At 42.8% G+C, this 24,773-nt stretch overlaps 2 protein-coding genes across 2 annotated transcripts; both read right to left on the reverse strand.

Annotated features, from left to right (window-relative positions):
* Positions 1–728: 728 nt before the first annotated feature.
* Positions 729–13,929, reverse strand: rabggtb (Rab geranylgeranyltransferase subunit beta). Its single transcript, XM_072690978.1, has 9 exons — positions 13,881–13,929; positions 10,226–10,333; positions 9,845–10,042; positions 8,788–8,893; positions 8,632–8,684; positions 7,597–7,707; positions 6,577–6,702; positions 4,427–4,576; positions 729–2,629 (listed from the first exon to the last, which is right to left on the reverse strand). The coding sequence occupies exons 1-9, from the start codon at positions 13,881–13,883 to the stop codon at positions 2,489–2,491; spliced, it is 996 nt and encodes a 331-aa protein (XP_072547079.1). The 5' UTR covers positions 13,884–13,929; the 3' UTR covers positions 729–2,488.
* A 997-nt stretch (positions 13,930–14,926) lies between these two features.
* Positions 14,927–24,478, reverse strand: acadm (acyl-CoA dehydrogenase medium chain). Its single transcript, XM_072691269.1, has 12 exons — positions 24,320–24,478; positions 21,716–21,824; positions 21,530–21,627; positions 21,340–21,409; positions 20,888–20,988; positions 19,997–20,077; positions 19,667–19,797; positions 18,652–18,760; positions 18,110–18,250; positions 17,568–17,663; positions 16,605–16,853; positions 14,927–15,481 (listed from the first exon to the last, which is right to left on the reverse strand). The coding sequence occupies exons 1-12, from the start codon at positions 24,335–24,337 to the stop codon at positions 15,410–15,412; spliced, it is 1,275 nt and encodes a 424-aa protein (XP_072547370.1). The 5' UTR covers positions 24,338–24,478; the 3' UTR covers positions 14,927–15,409.
* Positions 24,479–24,773: the final 295 nt, after the last annotated feature.

Raw genomic sequence — 24,773 nt, forward strand, 5'->3', positions numbered from 1 at the left:
TATCGTCTCATTAAACAGCCTGCTGTGCGTCACTGTGCCTCTAAGACTGATTTACACTGGACAGAAGTTTGTGGACACCTACTTCTCCAACGCTTCTTCTGAAATCAACAGTATTAGTCAGGGGTTTGTCCCTCTTTTGCTGCATTAACAGCCTCTAATCTTCTCAGAGGACTTTACGCTACAGGTTGGAACATTGCTGTGAGGAGGATTTGATTGCATTCAGAGTGAGAGCATCAGTGAGGGCAAGTTCTGATGTTAGATGATTAGTTCTGCCACACCAACCCATCCCAAAGGTATTAGATGGAGCTCCATCATCACTCCAGAGAACCCCACAGCCCCAAGCTGGGAGGCATTATTAGCCCTCTTGGCCACACTCAGCATTGGGTTCAGTGACCTTAGGGGTTCCATGATCATGGCTGCTCCAGAGTGTCCCATTCTATTGGTCAGTGCTATTACTCTACCTCACGCTGCCAGTAAGGTTCTATTTAAGTGATGTTCAGATTCAGTAATCAAGATTCATTGACTTGCAACTACACTTGGTTCTTTGGTTGATTGAGTAACTAAAGGGGTGATATTACTTTTTCACACAGGACCCAGCTGGTGTTGGAGGAGCTACTTTTCTTCAGGTAACTAAAATAACCAAAATAACCATCTAAAAGCTGTATTTTGAGATTTTTAAGACCTGTTTACTCAGGTTTCTCTGCCTCAATAAACAGACGAGGACGCCGTTGGATTTAAGAGGTTTTATTTCATTATTTGCCACATTTGTGCAGTTTGAGATGTCCGAGGGTCCGGCTCCAGAACAAGACCTAAAACCAGGTTAGTAATCAATAATATTACAGTGAGTTTTCAGAGAAATCAGGCTTTGTGAAACAGCCTACACTGGAGCCAAAGCTTCAGACACACGTCTGCAGTTCAGGGTTTATATGTATTCAGATGTAGCTCCAGCAGAGTGTTTATCCAGCTCACATTAATAATCAGCAGTGGGTTCTACTGTATTTACTGTATTTCAAGCCTCAACATCATCACTAGACTAGATAATAGAATACTAGTATTTGGTCCAGCCCTAGTTCACGTGTACTAAATGCCTCAGAAGCTAAACCTGGCTTTAATAACAGGGTAAAGTACACACTACAGTTTCCTTCACTGACAGAAGTGATGCGCTGGACCGCCTCTGCGTCTGAATGTAAATGTGATTAAATGTAAACAGTGTGACAAATAACCCCCCCTAACCTCTCTACATACAAACAATCCACTGAGAGCTTTCAAAGCCTTACGATACTTCATATCACACTCATAAGACCTGCACAGCCCTCAGTGCAGTCTCTTTATAACCATGTGGTCAGTATCACTGGTCCCGTCTTACTGCCCAGATCCAGTTCTGAAAAGCCACCACATGAACTAAGACTGGTTTTGGAATTCAGAAGATTCATCTTTGTTTGGAGCCTAAATAAGCGTAACGTTCATCAGCGGAGGAGTTTAAAGTAAGCATTTATGGTTAATATATATATTAAATATTAAATAAATAATCTATAGATGGTTTAAATCAGCAGTTCCCAACCCTGGACCTGGAGGAACCGCCTGTCCTGCACGTTTTAGTGGCTTCCCTGCTCCAGCGCACCGCCGGCCACTCCGGAAGGGCTCGATAATGAGCCGATTAGCTGGATCAGGATGTGTCGAGAGCAGAAGGTTCTCCAGGATCAGGGCTGGGAACCACTGCTTTAAAGCACCACGAAAAACAGAGAGGCCTCAGAACCACCAGTGTGGAACTCCAGTGTGGGGAACACACCTCAGTGCAGAATTTGTTAAGAGGCTGTTAACCCTGGAGGTTCGACTGATTATCTCATCTCAGATATGTCCGTATAATAACATACAGAAAGAGTTAATATGATCACGGCCGATTTCAGTTCATTTGCACCCTCACCACTATACACGATCAATATATCACCCGCCCCCTACTGGACATATTCTGAACATACTTAAAATTAGCGTTAATTTTAAGGGCGGCTTCAAGAACAAGGCTTCAGGCAATCGCTCTGAACCTACGTAAAACACTGCTGGTGAAACCATTTCATTTAATAATCATCAACTGATCTACTCAGGCTCCGCCCATAAATGTGTCCTTCAACTGTTGCTAGGCTGGACAAGCTTTACAGAGGAATCTGGTGTGTTTGAAGGTGAAAACTATGCAGTAATGTGGCTCTCCTGAACTGGAGCCGAACAGCAAGACCCAAAGCTTTCACATACCCACTGCTTCCCCGATCAGTGTGTGTGTGCTCCACAGAAGGGTCTGCAACAGAACAGTGTGGTGAGAAGGAACAAGGGGAAGGAGATGGTCCAATCTGGACCACAGCCCTGCACAGATCAGCATTTCCCTCATCAACTCATCTTCATCATCTTCTTCTTCAAACCCTTCATGTGCCGAATCAGCTGGAGCAGAGCAGCACTGTGCAGTGCTGTGGCCCGCTGACTACAATGGTCTACAGATTTAGATCAGCAGGTCCGGCTGGAGTCCGATCCTCTGGAGAACGTCCTCAGGCATGCAGAAGACCGGGTTCACCGGCTTAATCTGCTCATCCCCCAGAAGAGACAGTCCAGCCACTCCGAACAGAGTGTGGAAAGGATCCACCTGCGCAGACAAAGACAAGCGGAGGTTTAGCTTCCCAGACCCAGACTGAGCCCCAAGTCCGGACCGAGAGGAATCCTCAATGGTAAATCACTGCTCTGCAGCTGAGCCGTGGATGGGATACTGGCTGATCATGGTTGAATACAGGAGCCCTATTGCTATTACTAATATATCACATTTTAATTACAAAAAAATACTATAATTGATTCCTTTTTTAATTAATTAAAAATAATTACTGGGATTTATAATTCATTAATATACTAGTAAGATTTGTTTTGTTTTTTTATAAATAATGTTGCTGGAATTATTTTTTGTAATTTTGTAATAATTTCTTTTTTTAATTAATATTAATAATGTTGTTCCTGGGATTTCTGGGCTGATTCAGGCATCCAGTATCCACTTCTGATCCTGTAGCAGAGGCACTATAAACAGACATTACTCCCAGCCTGCAGCAGTGAGGAGCGTTCTAGTTTTGAGGATTTTCTAGTTGTATTCAAATTATGCCGTTTCCTATTTAAATATCTCATTCCACCTTAAATGGTGCAGCAGCTGAGGTTGTTTATTGAGTCTATGGCCTATCCTACGCCATAGTGGGGATTTTACTTGTGCTTAGTTGCGCAATGTGTCGTTCTGCAGGCAAAACACCAGTCTGACGAGGGGGCGGTGTTGACTCTCCAGGCGTATTACAAACGACGGCGACTGAACCGGAGTGAATTACAAGAAACTGCAGCAAAAGAGAGAGAGAAGCCACTGGGGGAGGAGAGGAGAGTCCGTATGGCCCCGGAACCGAGGCGATTGAGGAGGCTGAATAGTCTGTGCTTGTCCGGCCACTGAGAGACACGGACGAGGAAAAGCAGGTAGATTTGATGACTGGTTCATCATGTGCAACCATTTATCCAACCTCAGTGTACGCACAAGCCATGGTCCACGTCCGTCCTACCAAGCAGACCAAGTGCATGGGGAGGAGTGCGTCTGGCTAAAGTGCAGGTAGATTCGACTCGGAAGAATAAACTGTCCTTTATTTAAATATTGCATTTCATCTTATATGGTGCAGAATCACATTTTAATATTTTGTTCCACCTTAAATGGCTCAGCAGTTACAGTTAAATGGTGCAGGTCTGTATTTGCATATTCAGTTCCACATTAATTAGTGTAGAAGGTACATTTGAATGATGGTGTAGTTTCTTATTCAAATATCATGCTCCACCTTAAATGGCACAGCCTCTTTAAACTGGATTAAAATCAGTACTAGTTTATGGTCAATGAAAAAAAATATATAGGTTCTACAGACTCATCCCAGCGATTAACTGTAGACCTGCATATCTGAATTATATGGCTGTGTATATTGGATTCGTATCAGACAATAATCAAAAATCAATAAATAATGGATCAGGACATTCCTTTTATTACTCATATTGAACGAGTCGAGTCATTCTGTAATTTCTACTATATTTGTATACTGTCTGGTGTTACTGCGTTCCTCTGGCTTGTACTTGGACTTTCTCAATGACAATGAAGTCTAACCCAATCTAATCTAATCTAATATAAGGGTATAATCTAAATGGCGCACAGCTGGTGGCTGCTTAGCAGTCTCTGTACAGCCTTGTGTAAGAGCATGAAGCTGCTGAAGTCTTGACAAATGAGTTCTTCTCATATTTGAGGGGTGTATTCATTACAGTGTAATAGGAAGCTGTGGAAGCTTTATGAGATCAGCCTAATGTACACATTGTCTCCAAACACACACCTAAGACATCTAAGGTCGGTTATTATACACTAATATTACCCTTATTTAAACCTCACCATGTCTCCTGGTCGGTCAGCGAATCCTCCCGTCTCCTCGTCCTGACAGGCCAGGATGAAGGTCCGCAGCTTGGCTTTGTCGATCCAGTGAATTCTGCCGATGATTTTCAGCGCGGCGAGAACCCACCACGAGTAACAGACGTCCGGCAACTAAACACAACACAGTAACACACTAATGAACGGCCTGCACGCAAAACCACCTTAAACAGGCTACCAGCATGTCTGTACAGCTCTCTCCTCAAGGAGGTTTTATGAGCAGCTGTGAGAGACTGACCCAAACTGGTGAAATGATTAAATATGATGAGAGAGATGAAATGCAGTGAAACTGGACCTCTAAACAAACTTCACACAGTATTCATTCAGACTCATTTATACATACAGCATCTTTCACCCACGGTGAGCTGGCTGTTTTCCAGCTGTAAGCTACGAGCTGTACAGGGCTGGTGACACTAGTGATCTACTGCGGCTTTAGTAACGCCTCCTGTGTCGATGCACAGTCACCCTCTCTGACTTAACGCTGGCTAGTTTAATCTACACTTCTTTTCTCTGCTCTCCCTGTCTTCGTCTGCGTCCAGAAACTTTTGCTACTCCTCCTCCTCCCTTCCCGGAAGAAGGAGGTGGAGGAGCAGTAATTGGGGAAATGGGACAGCTGATCCCTTTTAGATAGGATGTTGACGAGTGATGAACTGAGCCAATCACAACACTCGCTTTCAGCACACCCCTAGTACTGCCCAGCCAATCACAGATGTTGCATAGAGCAGCACATATACAACAACTCTGTCCATTTAACTGCAGTGAATTAAACTCCTAACTAAAATATCTAAAATATAATAATAATAACTTGTTAGAAATCGGGCCATTAATAACGTTTAACTGAACAGGCAGTACCTGTGGTTGTGTTCACTGCATAAAGCACATATCAGCTCAGTTCCAGTAGCTATATCAGCCAGGTGAAAATAAATAGGCAGGGGAGTCTACATTTCTATTATTGATCATTATATTTACTGATCATTATATTAGATAAGTGACATTAGTTAATATAGACGTTTATGATGTGTGTTGCCTTCTCCATTTTCCCCGTGGCTTCCAGCAGAGGAGACATAAGAATGTCCTACCCAGGAGGTCTTTTAAAGATTCTGGAGTCACCTCACTGCTGCACGCCCAGAGACCACGGGGAAATGGAGAAAGCAACACAAGTCATAAACGTCTATATTTACCAATATTACTTATCTAATATAATGATCAATAAATATAATGATCAATAATAGAAATGTAGAGATAAACTAACACACCCCTGTGCTTATTTACACCTGGCTGATATAGCCACTGGAACTGAGCTGAAATGTGCTTTATGCAGTGAACACAACCACAGGTACTGTCCGTTCAGTTAAACTTTATTAATGGCCTGATTTAAAGTTATTACATTATTATTATTATTATTATTATTATTATTTTATATTAGCATATTTTATTTTATATGACTATATTTAGATGATACTGTTTACTGTATCTCTGCAAAGCGCAGGAGTTGAATTCACTGCAGTCAGATGGACAGAGCTGTCGTATATGCGCTGCTCAAAACAACAGCTGTGATTGGCCAGGCAGTACTAGGGGTGTGCTGAAAGCGAGTGTTGTGATTGGCTCAGTTCAACATCATATCGAAAAGGGATCAGCTATTCCATTTCTCCAATTACTGCTCCTCCTCTCCATTCCTCCTGCTCCTTTCCTCTCCTCCATTCCTCCACCTTCTTCCGGAAGAGCAGGCATAGAGGAGGAGGAGGAGTAGCAAAAGATTCTGGACACAGCCCAGGTCATCATTCCTCCCTCTGTAGAGTTTCGTAATTACGACTTTCGCAAAAATTCAGAACCAGCTGCAGCGGTAATGTCTATAACTTAAAATAAAGATATGCAGCAGAAACACTAGATAAACATAGATATGTGTATTTCTACATACTGCAAAAGTCTTAAACCTCCATTTGTTTTTTGAACCAATAGAAATGCTCCAAAATGACTGACAATAACATCTATTCACACTTCCATTGAAGGTTAAGACAGAAGGTTCAGTCCTTCTGTTTGGAGATTCTGGAGGGTTGTGAGGGATGATATGTAAATACTGTATGGAAATGTCTTCATGGTTGTGATGCTGACACCTTCTCTGGTCTCCCGTTGAGGCCTCCAGACGGCAGCTGTCTCTCACAGAGCCACCAGCCCAGCAGATCTGCGTTCACCTGATGGAGCTGCCCGGTGATGGACAGGAACCCCGTACAACAGTAAATCTGCAGAAACAGAGACAAGCGGAGATATTCCAGTTCTGTAGGATATGGCTTAATTCACAGATATTACACTGATTAGTCATAACATTAAAACCACTGGCAGCTGAAGTGAACACCACTGGTGATCTGGTTCCAGTGGCTCCTGATCTACATATTAGGCAGTGAGTGAACGGTCTGGTCTTAAAGGTGATGAAGGTGATGAATCTGAGACACTTTGACAAGACCCAAACTGTGATGTTCCAAACAATGACCGGGTCAGAACATCTCCACCAGAACGTCAGCAAGCAGGTCTTGTGAGGTGTTCCTCCCAGTATGCAGTGGTCAGTACCTACCAAAAGTGCTCCAAGGACTAATGCTCATGGAGGCCCCATCCACCTCACAACTTACAGGACTTAAAGGATCTGCTGTTTTGTCAGCATGAGGGGACCTACTGAACTGCATGTTCTGCTGGTCTGTGTTGTATTTATTCACTGCAGAAATACTTTATTAATCCCAGGAGGAAAATTACAGAATTGATTCAAGTAAGCAAAAGCTGTCCATCACCTTCAGCATCAATGGTAGAGCTGGAGGTCTTTCTTATTATCATACCTTTATTTAATTTATTCTGAGCTGAAGTCCGATCACTGAATTTCTGCTCTGATCATTACTTCCCCTGCATATCAGAGCTTACTGATGCTGCGTCCCCTGATCAATAATAATAGAATTGATCATTTGTGTGTCATTAGCAACAGTAAGCTGGACCAATCAATTTCACTGATGCATTTTTCACACCCCTAAACACTACTCACGCCTTCTGAATTTATACTGATGGAGAAGAGTGTGTGTGTGTGTGTGTGTATGTGTGTGTGTGTGTTTACTGAAGCCAGTAGCGTAAAACCCACACTAAAGAAGCCTCACCTGTCCAGCGTGAGACTCAGAGCCGGGCCTACAGCCGAACCCCCCGTCAAAGTTCATACAGGACAGAACGAACTCCACTGCCTTCTCCACATCCACAGCATCCAGTCTGCCCTGAAACAGCAGGAGGAAAGGTGAGTGATCTCCATAACCTTCATCAACATCCCGATAATAGAAGACATTGTTAGAATGGATGTTGCGTATCTCAATATGTTGGGTTTTTCTGGAGTTATTACATTACATTTACATTATCTGCATTTAGCTGAGGCTCTTCTCCAGAGCGACTTACAATGTTACTGGTATTACAGAGGTGAGCCAATGTAGTGTTCGGAGTCTTGCCCAAGGACTCTTATTGGTGTAGCGCAGCATAGTCTGGAATCGATGTGGTGAGGTAGCTCACTGGCAGGTAGTGGTGTTATCTGTTGCGCCACACCAACCACCAACAGAACAGCAGAGCTAACTTAAAAATGGCTTAACAGCACTGGGGTTGTGCTCACTGTTCGGGCCTCTACAATACATTGGTTAGCTGACCATGTCAGTCTCCATCCAGTAAAGTACTGATAACTAGCAGCTCACTGTACATAACATTATATTAAACACCAGAACAGAGAAGTGTAGTAACTGTAAGCCCAATGGTATTTTACACAGCGGTGATATTTCACAGCGATCACAGCTATAATATACTATTATTATTATTATTATTATTATTATTATTATTATGACCATTATTATTAATATATCAATTTATACACCCAATATTTCAGTAATTGGGATTTTTACAGCTTTGTAATCAGTCATAAAAGTATATGAGGGTCAGACCCTAGTTAAGCTTAGTATTAGTGGCCTGTAGTGTAGTGTGAAACACCACCGCCTCCCCCCTGGCAGACTAGGGTTTGAGTGCCTGACTGGACAAGCCCACCACCACATCAGAGTCCTTAAGTAAGACTCCTATTTCTAGTATAATGATCTACTTTAAGCTCATCTTCACACCAAAATATAACAGAAGTATGCAGATTAAAATGTTTCAGGCGTTCTTACCAGTAATGCCAGTGTTGCTACTGCACAGAAGGAGAACCTGGTATCTATCTCACCTACAAACAAACAAAAAAAAGACACAGGGTAACGTTCTACAATTACCTTTTACCAATTACTCTTTTCATTTAAGAGTTCAAACACTGAGCAGTAGAGAAATACCCCATTTGTCTCCTGCGAATGAACCGTCCTCCTGCTGAAGTCCTCGGACATAATCCACAACCTTGTCCACATCTAAGGCTTTAACATTATCATACAACGTCAAGATCTGGAAAATAAGAAATACAGATTTATTCAAAAGCACGGTGGCCTAAACTTCAGAGTTCTGTTCAACTCTTAATTCAATCGTATTAGACTTCATTTCAAATGAGAGAATGGAATCGGATTTACACTGATACAGGATTTAGCCATAGTGCTTTATGAATGTGTTAATGAGCTGAATTTAGTGGACTGAAGCAGAAAGGCCACTCAGCTGTGGGACTGGATGTAAACACCTGTGCTCTGGAGAAAATATCCTGCTAGACAGAGCTGGGTATTAAAAGTGAGCACTTTTATGGTACCAGTTCTACCTTTCTCAGAACCAACTCTCAAAACCAACACCATACCACTCAGTGCCACAATTCTAATAAAGTGGCCAGCGAGGAAGCACAACCTAAGTGTTTCTAATAAAGTGGCCAGCGAGGAAGCACAACCTAAGTGTTTCTAATAAAGTGGCCAGCGAGGAAGCACAACCTAAGTGTTTCTAATAAAGTGGCCAGCGAGGAAGCACAACCTAAATGTTTCTAATAAAGTGGCCAGCGAGGAAGCACAAGACATTCTTCATTGTTTTGTTCCAAAGCCATTTTAATTAAGCTGCATCGCTGCATTTACAGCTTATAATAAACAGCATTTGTAATTTTTCATTATTCAGGTAAATTCAAAGTGCTCAGAAAAGCAGCGGTGGAGGAAACAGCCGGTGTGATGCCAGAAGGCCGTCATTTCCCATGTAGAAAATAACAGGACTTTAAGAATCTCCATTTTAATCCTGTTAAATTAGATTCTGATTCTGTGACTCAACTGTTTAAACTGATCATTTTAGAGGATGAACTTGTGAGGTCAAGGTAAAATAAATAATAATAATAAAAACAATAATAATAATATATTCTCAGCAAATCTGAGAGTTGGTTCCTAAGTATGAACTAATGGTGGACTGTGCAGAGTGAACTGCAGGCTGTGTGACCTGTACGGCGCTGAGCGTGTAGAGCAGGTGCGGGTCATGGCCGATGCTGGCGCTGATCCCTCCACAGTCGTGCTGACAGGATTTGATGAAGTCGACGATCTCCTCTCGATTCATGCGGTGAAGCTGACCCATCAGATCCATCACAGTGAGACCCCAGTAAATACCGCTCATCCTCAAATACTCGGACAGGGTGTACTCCTGTAATGAGGAGAAGGGTGAAACAGCCGGAGTCTGACCAGATTCACAGCTCTGCTTCGCACCATCAGCCCAAGTTCTAGATAACGGAGTCAGTGCAGTGTCAGAAACCACATAATCCAGTGGGAGGGGGGGGGGGGGGGGGTGTTATCACACAGATCTACCGTTTAAATTCCAACTACTTACGTAATCGTCTTTTTTGGAGCCGTAGGCCGCGATATAGTCAGCATGCTTATCCAGGAAGAGAGAGCTGGGAGCGTCAGGCTTGATGACCACGTCTTTTATCTGGGTCCCCTGCAAGACGAAAGAGGTGGCCGTGATCATGTGGTCAGTCCTCTGTCCGAAATAATGACCAATACAGGCTACCTATATTATATACACCCTCCTATAATGTGTTTCTAATAAAGTGGCCAATAAGTGGAAACACCTAAAATGTGCTTCATCACTGGCCACTTTATTAGAAACACCTGGGTTGCGCTTCCTCGCCGGCCACTTTATTAGAAACACCTGGGTTGCGCTTCCTCGCCGGCCACTTTATTAGAAACACCTAGAGTGCGCTTCCTCACCGGCCACTTTATTAGAAACACCCGGGTCGCGCCGGCCACTTTATTAGAAACACCCGGGTCGCGCCGGCCACTTTATTAGAAACACCCGGGTCGCGCCGGCCACTTTATTAGAAACACCCGGGTCGCGCCGGCCACTTTATTAGAAACACCCGGGTCGCGCCGGCCACTTTATTAGAAACACCTGGGTCGCGCCGGCCACTTTATTAGAAACACCTGGGTCGCGCCGGCCACTTTATTAGAAACACCTGGGTCGTGCCGGCCACTTTATTAGAAACACCTAGCTTGTGCCGGCCACTTTATTAGAAACACCTAGCTTGTGCCGGCCACTTTATTAGAAACACCTAGCTTGTGCCGGCCACTTTATTAGAAACACCTAGCTTGTGCCGGCCACTTTATTAGAAACACCTAGCTTGTGCTGGCCACTTTATTAGAAACACCTAGCTTGTGCTGGCCACTTTATTAGAAACACCTAGCTTGTGCTGGCCACTTTATTAGAAACACCTAGCTTGTGCTGGCCACTTTATTAGAAACACCTAGCTTGTGCTGGCCACTTTATTAGAAACACCTAGCTTGTGCTGGCCACTTTATTAGAAACACCTAGCTTGTGCTGGCCACTTTATTAGAAACACCTAGCTTGTGCTGGCCACTTTATTAGAAACACCTAGCTTGTGCTGGCCACTTTATTAGAAACACCTAGCTTGTGCTGGCCACTTTATTAGAAACACCTAGGTTGTGCTGGCCACTTTATTAGAAACACCTAGCTTGTGCTGGCCACTTTATTAGAAACACCTAGCTTGTGCTGGCCACTTTATTAGAAACACCTAGCTTGTGCTGGCCACTTTATTAGAAACACCTAGCTTGTGCTGGCCACTTTATTAGAAACACCTAGCTTGTGCTGGCCACTTTATTAGAAACACCTAGCTTGTGCTGGCCACTTTATTAGAAACACCTAGCTTGTGCTGGCCACTTTATTAGAAACACCTAGCTTGTGCTGGCCACTTTATTAGAAACACCTAGCTTGTGCTGGCCACTTTATTAGAAACACCTAGGTTGTGCTGGCCACTTTATTAGAAACACCTAGCTTGTGCTGGCCACTTTATTAGAAACACCTAGCTTGTGCTGGCCACTTTATTAGAAACACCTAGGTTGTGCTGGCCACTTTATTAGAAACACCTAGCTTGTGCTGGCCACTTTATTAGAAACACCTAGCTTGTGCTGGCCACTTTATTAGAAACACCTAGCTTGTGCTGGCCACTTTATTAGAAACACCTAGCTTGTGCTGGCCACTTTATTAGAAACACCTAGCTTGTGCTGGCCACTTTATTAGAAACACCTAGGTTGTGCTGGCCACTTTATTAGAAACACCTAGGTTGTGCTGGCCACTTTATTAGAAACACCTAGGTTGTGCTGGCCACTTTATTAGAAACACCTAGCTTGTGCTGGCCACTTTATTAGAAACACCTAGCTTGTGCTGGCCACTTTATTAGAAACACCTAGCTTGTGCTGGCCACTTTATTAGAAACACCTAGGTTGTGCTGGCCACTTTATTAGAAACACCTAGCTTGTGCTGGCCACTTTATTAGAAACACCTAGCTTGTGCTGGCCACTTTATTAGAAACACCTAGCTTGTGCTGGCCACTTTATTAGAAACACCTAGGTTGTGCTGGCCACTTTATTAGAAACACCTAGCTTGTGCTGGCCACTTTATTAGAAACACCTAGCTTGTGCTGGCCACTTTATTAGAAACACCTAGCTTGTGCTGGCCACTTTATTAGAAACACCTAGCTTGTGCTGGCCACTTTATTAGAAACACCTAGCTTGTGCTGGCCACTTTATTAGAAACACCTAGCTTGTGCTGGCCACTTTATTAGAAACACCTAGCTTGTGCTGGCCACTTTATTAGAAACACCTAGGTTGTGCTGGCCACTTTATTAGAAACACCTAGCTTGTGCTGGCCACTTTATTAGAAACACCTAGCTTGTGCTGGCCACTTTATTAGAAACACCTAGCTTGTGCTGGCCACTTTATTAGAAACACCTAGCTTGTGCTGGCCACTTTATTAGAAACACCTAGGTTGTGCCGGCCACTTTATTAGAAACACCTAGCTTGTGCCGGCCACTTTATTAGAAACACCTAGCTTGTGCCGGCCACTTTATTAGAAACACCTAGCTTGTGCTGGCCACTTTATTAGAAACACCTAGGTCGTGCCGGCCACTTTATTAGAAACACCTAGGTCGTGCCGGCCACTTTATTAGAAACACCTAGGTTGTGCTGGCCACTTTATTAGAAACACCTAGCTTGTGCTGGCCACTTTATTAGAAACACCTAGCTTGTGCTGGCCACTTTATTAGAAACACCTAGGTTGTGCCGGCCACTTTATTAGAAACACCTAGCTTGTGCTGGCCACTTTATTAGAAACACCTAGCTTGTGCTGGCCACTTTATTAGAAACACCTAGGTTGTGCTGGCCACTTTATTAGAAACACCTGGGTTGTGCTGGCCACTTTATTAGAAACACCTGGGTTGTGCCGGCCACTTTATTAGAAACACCTAGGTTGTGCTGGCCACTTTATTAGAAACACCTAGGTCGTGCCGGCCACTTTATTAGAAACACCTAGGTTGTGCTGGCCACTTTATTAGAAACACCTAGCTTGTGCTGGCCACTTTATTAGAAACACCTAGGTTGTGCTGGCCACTTTATTAGAAACACCTGGGTTGTGCTGGCCACTTTATTAGAAACACCTGGGTTGTGCCGGCCACTTTATTAGAAACACCTAGCTTGTGCTGGCCACTTTATTAGAAACACCTGGGTTGTGCCGGCCACTTTATTAGAAACACCTAGGTTGTGCTGGCCACTTTATTAGAAACACCTAGCTTGTGCTGGCCACTTTATTAGAAACACCTAGCTTGTGCTGGCCACTTTATTAGAAACACCTAGCTACTGTCTTTAAATCAACCAATATAAACGTTTGCTCCCTATTCGCCAGCGTCTTGTTGGAATTATCCGTTCCACCTTAAATGCTGCAGCAGTTACATTGGGGCGCCTGAGGCGCCCCAATGTAACTGCTGCAGCATTTAAGGTGGAACGGATAATTCCAACAAGACGCTGAGGAATAGGACAATAACCCGCATTTGGATTAATTTAGTCGCCCTGGTTAACCTTGTATACAAACATTTAAACATCTAACAGCCTAACACGCACTGAAAAGACAAATCTGCTCATTCTAACATTAATAACAGTAAATAAACCATATTAATAACAGCAGAATCACTCACCATCCTGGTCCACAGCTAAGGCTAAAGCTACGACTGCGCTAGCCGGCTACGTCACTACAGTGACTCTTATGGGACATTTTACGATTACGTTAATGTTACGAAGCCGAGCTAAATATTATGTCTATAATTATTAATACAAATTTTTTTCACAGTATTTTCATTCAATTCTTTTAAATTCATTCAGTAAATTTGTGACGAAAATATCTTTGTCCTAGCTCATCTCTCTCACACTGGAGCTTTAATGGCTTATTATACACCAAAATGATCAAAAAGGAGATTAATATTAGATCAATATTTCACTTCAGATACTGTGCTTGGTTTATTTCCTCTATAAAACGTATAAAACCCTTACTTTAAGCCCCTGACTTATATTTACAAAAATAAATTAATAAATATAATATTATGTTTTATATCAGTGAGATATCAGCTGCTAGAGCTTACCTATATACATACATATTTACAAATACAATTATACATTTTATATATATAAAATGTTATGTTTTATTTAGACAAAAGCATTGGGACAGCAGCTCATTCATTGTTTCTACTTTCTACTAGATTTTGGAGGAGGAGCATTGCTGTGAGTTATTGATTTATTAACGTTAGTGAGGTCAGGATGATTGATCCCCAACTCATCCCATCTAAAAGTACTGGGTGAAGCTCCACCACCATCATTCCAGAGAACACAGTTCCTCCACTGTTCCACAGCTCCTCAATGCTGGGGGGCTTTATACCCCTCTAGCCCACGCCTGGCATTATTAGGCAGCATGGAGCCAATAGGGTCATGATGTTGATCTGCTCCAGAGAGTCCTATTCTATTGGCAGTACTTCTTCTCTACAGGGACTAGACAAGCTGTGTGTGCATTTGCACATCTGTGTCAGCAATGGGTGCAGCTTAAAGTAGCTGAATGCATTTATTAGAAGTGGTGTCCACAAACATTTGGACATGCAGTTTATCTGTATAAACAATTTGTAAATACATTAGTTTTTTTTCTCAGTTCATTTACAACACCACCAACAATAATGAGTCACATAAATAATAACAGTTTCATTATTGTTAATCTTTATTAATTTCCGGAATGCATTCCACTTAGAAAAACGTTTTGTTCAGTTAACCATTTCATCGACATTACAGGTCCTACAGAATATACAAAACATGAGCGAGTCGATATGATTAAGGCAAAAATGATACTGGCACCAATCCATCCATACATCCATGCGCAGAAACATCCCTCAGAGCTGTAGAGGACAGAAAGACCCTGTTCTAAAGGCAGGACGGCTTTACTGCGGTCAGCATTACAACCCAGCTGTTCATACTACCTTAACGGCACACGGCCCAAAAGTGAGACTATGGAAGAGAGGCTTTATCAATAACAGGATATGGCTATGAGAATGAATGTTGAACAGTGGCTCATTTTAACTGCCTGCAGAGATTCCTTATGATTACAACCATTAAATACACAAGTCATATCAAACTACCCCTTAAAACTAAGAAGAAGTGCTCCTGCTGGGGAAGTGCTGGGACACGCTCACTGCTTATACTTCCCAAGATGCTCACGCGAGATGATGAGTCTCTGGATCTGAGCCGTTCCTTCATAAATCTGAAAAGAGAAGGAGACCATAAACATTTCTGAAAAGCACAAAAAAATAAATAAATAAACAGAGAGAAAATGTTTCAGTACATTAAAGGGCTCATATCCTCAATTTTCATACATCCTACAATATCTGGTCATGGTCTGATTACACTACTGGCTACGGTATCCTCAGGATTAAACCAGCTGTTTTTATTACTGTACAGTTAGGAAATGAGGTGTAGGGAGCTTTATGCACAAGTCTGGCTGCCCCTGCTAACATTACACACAATACACCTGGTCTACGGACACACTGCTGCAAATGTTCTACACACAATCACCGTTTACTTGAAGAACATTAGGAAAATATAATGCTTTAGAACACTCAAATGATCCACACGCTCATTCTGACAGACTGTAATACACTACAGGAAGCGTAGGGGGCGCTCTATAATGTTCATATGATCCACACGCTCATTCTGACAGACTGTAATACACTACAGGAAGCGTAGGGGGCGCTCTATAATGTTCATATGATCCACACGCTCATTCTGACAGACTGTAATACACTACAGGAAGCGTAGGGGGCGCTCTATAATGATCATATGATCCACACGCTCATTCTGACAGACTGTAATACACTACAGGAAGCGTAGGGGGCGCTCTATAATGCTCTATAATGGTCATATGATCCACACTCTCATTCTTCGGTCTTCTACATTGGGAAAAGGTTATGGCAGATTTAATTTATTATATACATATTTATTCCAATCTGTTAAATTCAGCTTTTATTTACCTCATGTAATCTGACCAGGGGTGCACAAACTTTTGCATAAGACTGTATGTATGTAAATGAATGGACTGGTGCTCTGTCCAGTAGATGTTACTGCTTTGCACCCGGTGATTCTGGGCGGGCTTTAAACCCACTGCAACCCTGACCTGCAAGAAGTGGGTAAGTGAGCTCTGCTCTGATTGGCTGCTCTGCACTGCACCTCCAGGGTGAAACACTCCCTATAATTTCAGTTTGAGTGGGCGGGGCTAAACTGATGCATGTTTTTGTGATAAACAAGGACTAAAGAGGTGAGCAAAATTTTTCATTTCTCAAACCCTCCACAAACTGAGGGGCATCAGAAATGGCCTTTCTTTTTCTGACCTGATAAATCTTTGCATCTCTCATCAGCTTCTCCACGGGGTATTCACTGTTGAATCCATTCCCACCGAATATCTGGACAGCGTCAGTCGCAACCTGGTTGGCGATGTCCCCGGCGTAGGCTTTGGCAATGGAGGCATAGTAAGTGTTCCTTCTGCCCTCATCCACCTCCCAGGCAGCTCTCTGATAGGCCAGCCTAGCCAGCTCCACCTTCATGGCCATCTCCGCCAGCATGAAGGAAATGGCCTGGTGCTGGAGGAGGAAATTAAATAAATAAATAAAATTAGTGCTTATACAGCCATCAGAAATAAACCGGGTAGGGGGCGCTCTATAATGCTCTATAATGTTCATATGATCCACACGCTCATTCTGACAGACTGTAATACACTACAGGAAGCGTAGGGGGCGCTCTATAATGCTCTATAATGTTCATATGATCCACACACTCATTCTGACAGACTGTAATACACTACAGGAAGCGTAGGGGGCGCTCTATAATGCTCTATAATGTTCATATGATCCACACGCTCAATCTGACAGACTGTAATACACTACAGGAAGCGTAGGGGGCGCTCTATAATGCTCTATAATGATCATATGATCCACACGCTCATTCTGACAGACTGTAATACACTACAGGAAGCGTAGGGGGCGCTCTATAATGATCATATGATCCACACACTCATTCTGACAGACTGTAATACACTACAGGAAGCGTAGGGGGCGCTCTATAATGCTCTATAATGTTCATATGATCCACACGCTCATTCTGACAGACTGTAATACACTACAGGAAGCGTAGGGGGCGCTCTATAATGCTCTATAATGATCATATGATCCACACGCTCATTCTGACAGACTGTAATACACTACAGGAAGCGTAGGGGGCGCTCTATAATGTTTTATTAGAAACAAAAGAAGCCTAAACAAGTAGAGAGATTTCAGGACAGGGTAGGAATCACCTACATCAGCAATAAGCCTGCCAAATGTTTTCCTCTCCAGGGCATATTTGGTGGCTTCATCCAGCGCTCTCTGGGCCAGCCCTGTTGCACCTGCAGCAACCTGAAAGCAGACGGTTATTAGGTTATTTTTATAGACCCACTAAAATGCATTTTACTTTCTTTTTTTACTTCATTTACTATTTTTTTTTAAAGTAAATGGTCTACACAAACAAAATGACCTTCAATCAGAGCCTGATAGACATTCATATATAAGGTTGTTATTAATTCATATGTAACTGGTATACCTACATAGTGCTGTGATCATGGAGGACACGCCTGTTTGTCTGAAGTGGTATAACTACCTTTAATCTTTAATTTAATACCCAAGATGACCCTGTCCTGCTCCACTAACTGCTGACTGTGCAGCTCTGCTAGTTTAATTCTAACTGCTGATCTTCGTCCTGGTTGCAGTTAAGCACGGACAGCGTCCACAGGTTTCCCCTCACAGCACAGCTGGGCATGGTCCACTCTGATGCTGCAGTGCAGCTGCTGTGAGAGGAGTCTTACCGGAGGCCTGGTCTTGTCGAACGCTCCCATCGCGATCTTGAATCCCGCTCCCTCTCCGATCAGGACGTTTTCTTTGGGGATTCTCACGTCCTCGAAGGTGATGCCCCGGGTGTCGGAGCACCTCTGGCCCATGTTCATTTCCTGTGGGCAGAAGGAGGAATATCACAGAACAATGCCGATATCTCAAACACCATCCCGCCAGTGAGTAGGACGGAGATCAGGGCCATAATTATTCGGACAGTTTTATTACGGAGCCAAACTGCTACATTCAGTACAGGAACGGTAGGCGTGTATTAACGTGTATAGAAGTGTGTCTCTGTAGAGGATGTGATGTATTTACGCACACATTAACTGGACACAGCGTAAGGCTAAGCAGATATGCAGATGTAGGAGCATCAACAGGCCTTTGGGTGAACACATCATCATTAGCTGATGAATGTTATTAGAGGCGGGACACTAAACTCCACACAGCTGTGGCTCTACAGGACAGGACAGGACAGGAGTCCACCCCGCTGGGTTTAAAGGGGCTGAAACATTCTTGCCTTTCTGCCAAGCTGAATTCCAGGAGTGTCCGCCTCCACGACAAAGCCGGTGAAAGCTCTGCTGGCCGGGCATTTAGGGTCAGGGTCAGTGCGGGTCAGCAGGAAATACCTAAAAACACACAAAACCAGAGCATGACCTACATCAGCAACCCCTGTACCTAAAATCTGAAATTACATTAAACATATCCACCTTCATAACATCCACCTTTATTTCCTCATTTATTACCTATTATTATTAATTCAGTCTTTAAATATCTGCTCTGCTCATTAGAATACACACTCAATTCATTTAATTACTTTCTTTTATTACCACTGTGAAGAACTTTGAGCTGCTACCTGTGTGAAGCGTGCTCATTAATTTTTTGAGACACACCAAAGTAGTAGTAATAGTAGTAATAATAATAATAATAATGATTTATTATTACTACTACTGATAATAATAATAATAATGATCATCAGTAGTAGTAATAATAATAATAATATTGATCATCATCAGTAGTAGTAATAATAATAATAAATTATTATTATTATTATTATTATTATTATTATCAGTAGTAGTGGTAATAATAATAATAAATAATTTATATGGGTAGCAGCTCAAAATTCATAAAGTTGGATGCAGACACACCAAAGTAGTAGTAATAATAATAATAAATTATTCTTATTATTAATCATCAGTAGTAGTAGTAATAATAATAATAAATTAATCTTTTTTTATTGAGCACTTTTTATATGGGTAGCAGTTCAAAATTCATAAAGTTGGATGCAGTTAGAGATTGATAATAGATATATAATAACATGTGATGCGAGGAAACTCAATCCTAGCCTTCAATGAACTGTTAACTTGCTGTGTGAGACACACCAAAGAAAGTAGTCTTAGTAGAAATCATTATTAATGTTAATAATAATAATTATTTATTTTAATACCATCTATCAATGAAGTGAGCTGACCAATCACGTGACCCTGCTCCATTAGACAGGGGTTTAGAGAAAGGGAGGAAAGGAGTAAACGCACCAGTTGGCTTTCCCTCCGTTGGTGATCCACATCTTCTGGCCGTTGACGATGTACTCGTCTCCCTTCTTCACAGCACGAGTCTTTACTCCAGCTACATCCGAGCCTGCCCCCGGCTCAGTCACACAGTACGCCTGTCTCACACACACAGTAAACAATTGTGTATTTACAGTAAGAGATGTGCAATGTGGGACTTTACCTCTACTCTGCTTTGTACTACCCACCCGGTCTGTATCCATTTTGCTCGTCTCACAGTTATGCTTTTTTTTTTTTTTTTTTTTTTTAAATACGGTCCAAAAGGAAAAAAATATATATATAAATAAAATCACTTACACACATTAGCGGCTCATCGACCATCCTGCCCAGGTACTTTTTCTTCTGAGCCTCGTTACCCGCAATAATGACTGGCATTTGCTGTGGGACGGGAGTGCGCAGAGTGTGAGTAACAGTACAAGTTCAGGGGCCAGTTTGTAAATTCCTGTAATTCACAGTTTAACCCTCTGGGGTCAGCGAATGCATTTCTTATATTTCTCAATGTTTCTATCTTCATATCTTAGCAGTAACAGAGCGCAGAAACACAGTTCACAGGTCAATCACTGCCAGATTGTGCGTGCCTCACATCCAGAGTTACGAGGCAGAGAAACGCTCTTCTACCTCCTGTCGTGTCTAACTGATGGATTTGTGTGACTGTCCTAATAATAATAAATTAATAAATTTAAAATAAATTTATAAATAATAAATATGTTTACAGATCAAATCAGAAAATAGTGTGAATAGCTTGTTTTTTTTATTCATTGATTGTGGTTATGGGTTTTTACACAGTGAAGATGATACTGATGTCTGTATCTGTAGAATGACAATTTTCATTTTAATTATTTATTACACATTTATAACAAATTTTATTCAGACACTCCACTGCTTTAGTGACGCTAAGCACCAAGTCAACTCATCCACATCAGGAAAGGGATGTTTTTACAGGCCATATGAAAGATTTCTGAATCAGACTTCATTTTTTCAGGTTTGGGGTCAGATTATCTCTTTGCTCTTCGCTCTAGGTGACTGTCTGATTACAGTGTCTGATTACAGTGTCTGATTACAGTGAGAGCTGAGACTGCTCTGAACATTGTGGTATAAAACTTGAGGGTTTTAGTTTATCCACAACTGCCTTTAATGGCGAAGGTTAAGAGGATGAGGAGGAGGTTCAGTTAAACGTTCCCAACTTACTCCCAGAGAGTTCGCCTCAATAGCTGTCTGCACTCCTGTGCATCCATAAGCCAGCTCCTCTGTGATGAGGCAAGCATCGAAGCTGGACAGACCCAGTCCACCTGGAACAATGACCATACAACCAGTTACCAACCAGAACTGACCTGGAGCACTGAACCAGCCCCATATTTCAGCTCCGTTTCCTCTCCAAACTTGTTTATCTGTTCTGTTTGTGATGAGAACACGTTCTATACAGAAATGTAAATATATATTTTCTCATATATATGAGAAAATAAATAAATAAACAAATAAATACACATACATACACAACACACAGACACACACACACACATTATATATATATAAAAAAGCAGTGTAACAGTGTAGTGGATTAAGTGTAGTTAAGTGAGTAGGACCCTCGCTCCCACTGGACTCTCCTCACCCTAACAGTGTTTAAGTACACACTGACGTACCATAGTCCTCCGGAATATGACTGTTCATCAGTCCCAGCTCCCACGCCCTCCTGATGAGAGGAACTGGATACTGCAGGGGAGACGAGAGGAGCCACACAGGATTATTTATAATTTACAGATTCATTTTAAGTAAAACCAATAAATAAATAAATAAATGAAAGAAGCTCTGAAGCCCCAAATTCAAACTCACTTCCCCACTTTTGTCATAGTCCGAGGCGACTGGAACGATCTCCTCCCGTGCAAACTTCCTGGCCGTTTCCTGGAATTCCTTCTGTTGGTCAGTTAATTCTGTTGACCAGATACACTGAATCATCTCCATGTACAATCACAGACACTCAGAGGTGCTGACCTGTGACAATGTGATACGGCCACATACCAAAGGAGATTCCTCCATGGGACGCTTTTGCTGCACTGGCTAACTGAGCTCCTGCTGCAGCTCCACTGCTCTGAAACCGCCGACCCGTCTGGACCCCAGCCTGCAAAACCTGCACACAAACCGCTGGGTTCATCTTCCATCAGTTCTGCTTAATCACACGTTTCCGAAAACTCTTCTCCGTGTCGGTCAGGGCTCCCAGTTTAGTCCAAACACTGCATTATCTCCACACTAAACCTGTAAACCTGATGTTTCAGCAGATCCATTGAGTCCTGCAAGTTAAGTAACTGGGCTAACTGGACTTGTTCTGGCACCTCCTGAAAACAGGACACAGACCAGACCATCTTCTTCCATCGTTCAGAAGACCATTTCGGACACTTCTGTATTCATTGTAGGAAACAGTGGACAGGGGTCGGCATGGGCACTCTGACCAGGGTTCAGCTACACAGCCCCCTACACAGCAGGGGGCGCTGCACTGCGTGTTGTGACACTTTTCTTACTCACATAACTAGGGATGCACCGATCCGATACTAGGATCAGAGATCGGCCCTGATACTAACAAAATTCGCTTGGGTATCGGATTAGTCTGAGCCAAGGGACTGATCCGTTTTACGGAACCTGATTCTCACACCACCGGTATTCTAGGCTTCAGAACTCAGGATCAGAGAAACTTACAGATGTGATGCAAAAATTGCAAACAACAAGTGTGGTGCCCTCAACACCACCAGCAGCATCACCACCACCATCATCATCATCATCATCTCTCAGCAAGCAATTCAGCTCACCTTCCAGCTCACCTTCCATATAAGGAGAACTGAGAAGGGAGGGGCTGCTAGCTCCGCTTTACTCTCACAGGCTTCGAATTTCAGAATAAAAGTCCTGAGCCCAGACAGCAGTGTGCCGAGGTCCAGCACAGTTATTATATTTATATTTTAGTGACCAATAAACAGAAATTGGGGTCATTTATATTGGTGTTAATTGGTTATAGTTTGTTTTTACAAAGTTAGTGAAGTAAAGATTACGTCATTCCTGAGGCCTTAAGTCCCAGATGGCGAGATATATGATTTATTTATTCAACAATAGTATCGGATCGGTACCGGCCGATACGCAAAGTGCATGTATCAGTATCTGTATCGGAACAGGAACAGAAAAAGATGGATCGGTGCGTCCCTAATTTTAATAATTAATAATCCCTAACCGTACCCTTAATGATTTCTGATCTTGTGCTGCAGAAGACCTTCAGTCAGTTCCTTCGAGACGGGATGAGCCTCAGGGGAGCTTCATGTTCTATACCTCCTCGGACCACGGAAGATACCCTGCTGACCGCAAGCCTTGGAGCCGTGTGGGAGACACTCTGACCCTCAGTTGTCTGGACATAATGATCTGACCCTCATCAAAGTATGTCCGGTCTTCACTCTGCTCGTTTCTCCACATCAGACAATCTGTGTAACAGATCTCAGGCCACCCGGGAGAGGTCGTAAAGTTCTGGCTCATCAGTGTTTAAGAGCTGGAGCCATTTGTGTCCTCTACTGACCGCTCGAACACCTGTCCCTACTCTTCATGACTGAGGTCAGGTGTGTTAGACACTCGTCTGAGGGAGATACGGTGATATTTACATCACAAAATCTTTATAACACTGCATTACCGTTCTCTGTCATCTGATCACAAAGGAAATCCCACAAAGGAAAAGGTCACAAAGCAGGGTCCTCAGTTAGAGAGCTAATTTAAGGCCGAAGTCAGTCCTGTTCAATTGGGGCAGAGGTCAGGGTCACACTGGCCTTAAGGTAGCCAGCTTACAACATGCACAAACACTTTTAGCAGTATATTACTGCTTTCTTCTTCTTATTATTATTATTATTATTATGATTATTATATTGTTCCTCAGTCTTGTTTAAAATTCTCCAGTCCACCTTAAATTGTGCAACTCTCATTGGAGCGCATGCATTCAATGTGGTCATGCAGAAGTGGTGAAATCGTTGGAAATTACTTGAAAACACAATTATAAAGTACTAAAAAGGCATAAATATGTATTAACTAAAATAATACCCAAATTAATTATCCAATCTATATCTTATATAGGCATATAAGCTGGTGGAGTGCTGGCCTGTACCGGTACCAGTATAATTTTACGCAGTGTATTATTATATTATATTATATTATATTAATATTAATAATCTAATCAGCAATAATCGATCATTAATCCTGATTATTAGTGATCTAATGTTAAATCGTGCACGAAAACGGTGAGTTAGCTCCGTGTTCACCACAGTCCACCTTAAATAGTCCAGCAGCGCATGTTTACAATATAACCAGTCATGCAGAAATGTTAAAATATTGCTGGAAATCGTTTTAAAATACGACAATAATACAGAAATAGGGCTTAAATGTGCTCTAATTCGAATCAAACGCTAAAACGCTACCATATAAAAGCCAAAGTCGAGAGCAGCAGCTGCGCCAGTTAAGGTGGAGCGGACAGCCCCGCCACCAGGACGGTGCACCAACTTCAGCCCAAAGCAAACGCAGCTCCGGCCGGGCAGAGCCGGGCAGAGCCGGGTAGAGCCGGGCAGAGCCGGGCAGAGCCGGTGAAATAAAGGCTGGGGTGTTCACCTTTCTGAAAATCATCATGTCCGCTGTCCGCTGTCCGCTGTCCGCTGTCTGGTCCGCTTTGCTCGGTCCGGTCCGGTCCGGTCTGGTCTGCAGAGGAAAGCCTCGGGTCCCTCGGAGCCTCGTCCTCAGCTCTTCGCCCTACAAGCAGACGCTCCAGGCGCGCAGCCAATCGCAGCCAAGCATGTTTGTCACGTGCACATGTGCTGGCACGTCGCTTATTTTGTCTCCATCCAGTCAAATACGCGAGTTGGGTCACGTGCTCCTGTGCGGCTCCGCCCCCTGCGACCTTAGCCCCACTTTCCTGGCCTGCGTTGATTGTGTAAGAGGAGGCTAATCAGGCTAACATCAATTAAACGGCGTTAGATTGGGTCCTATTGTACATTTCCTCCAGTAAATCACTTTAAATCATAAAGACACATATAATACTACCATATATATATATATACTAATATAT

This window comes from Salminus brasiliensis, chromosome 11 (genome assembly GCF_030463535.1).
Source record: "Salminus brasiliensis chromosome 11, fSalBra1.hap2, whole genome shotgun sequence".
Classification (NCBI taxonomy): Eukaryota; Metazoa; Chordata; class Actinopteri; order Characiformes; family Bryconidae; genus Salminus; species Salminus brasiliensis.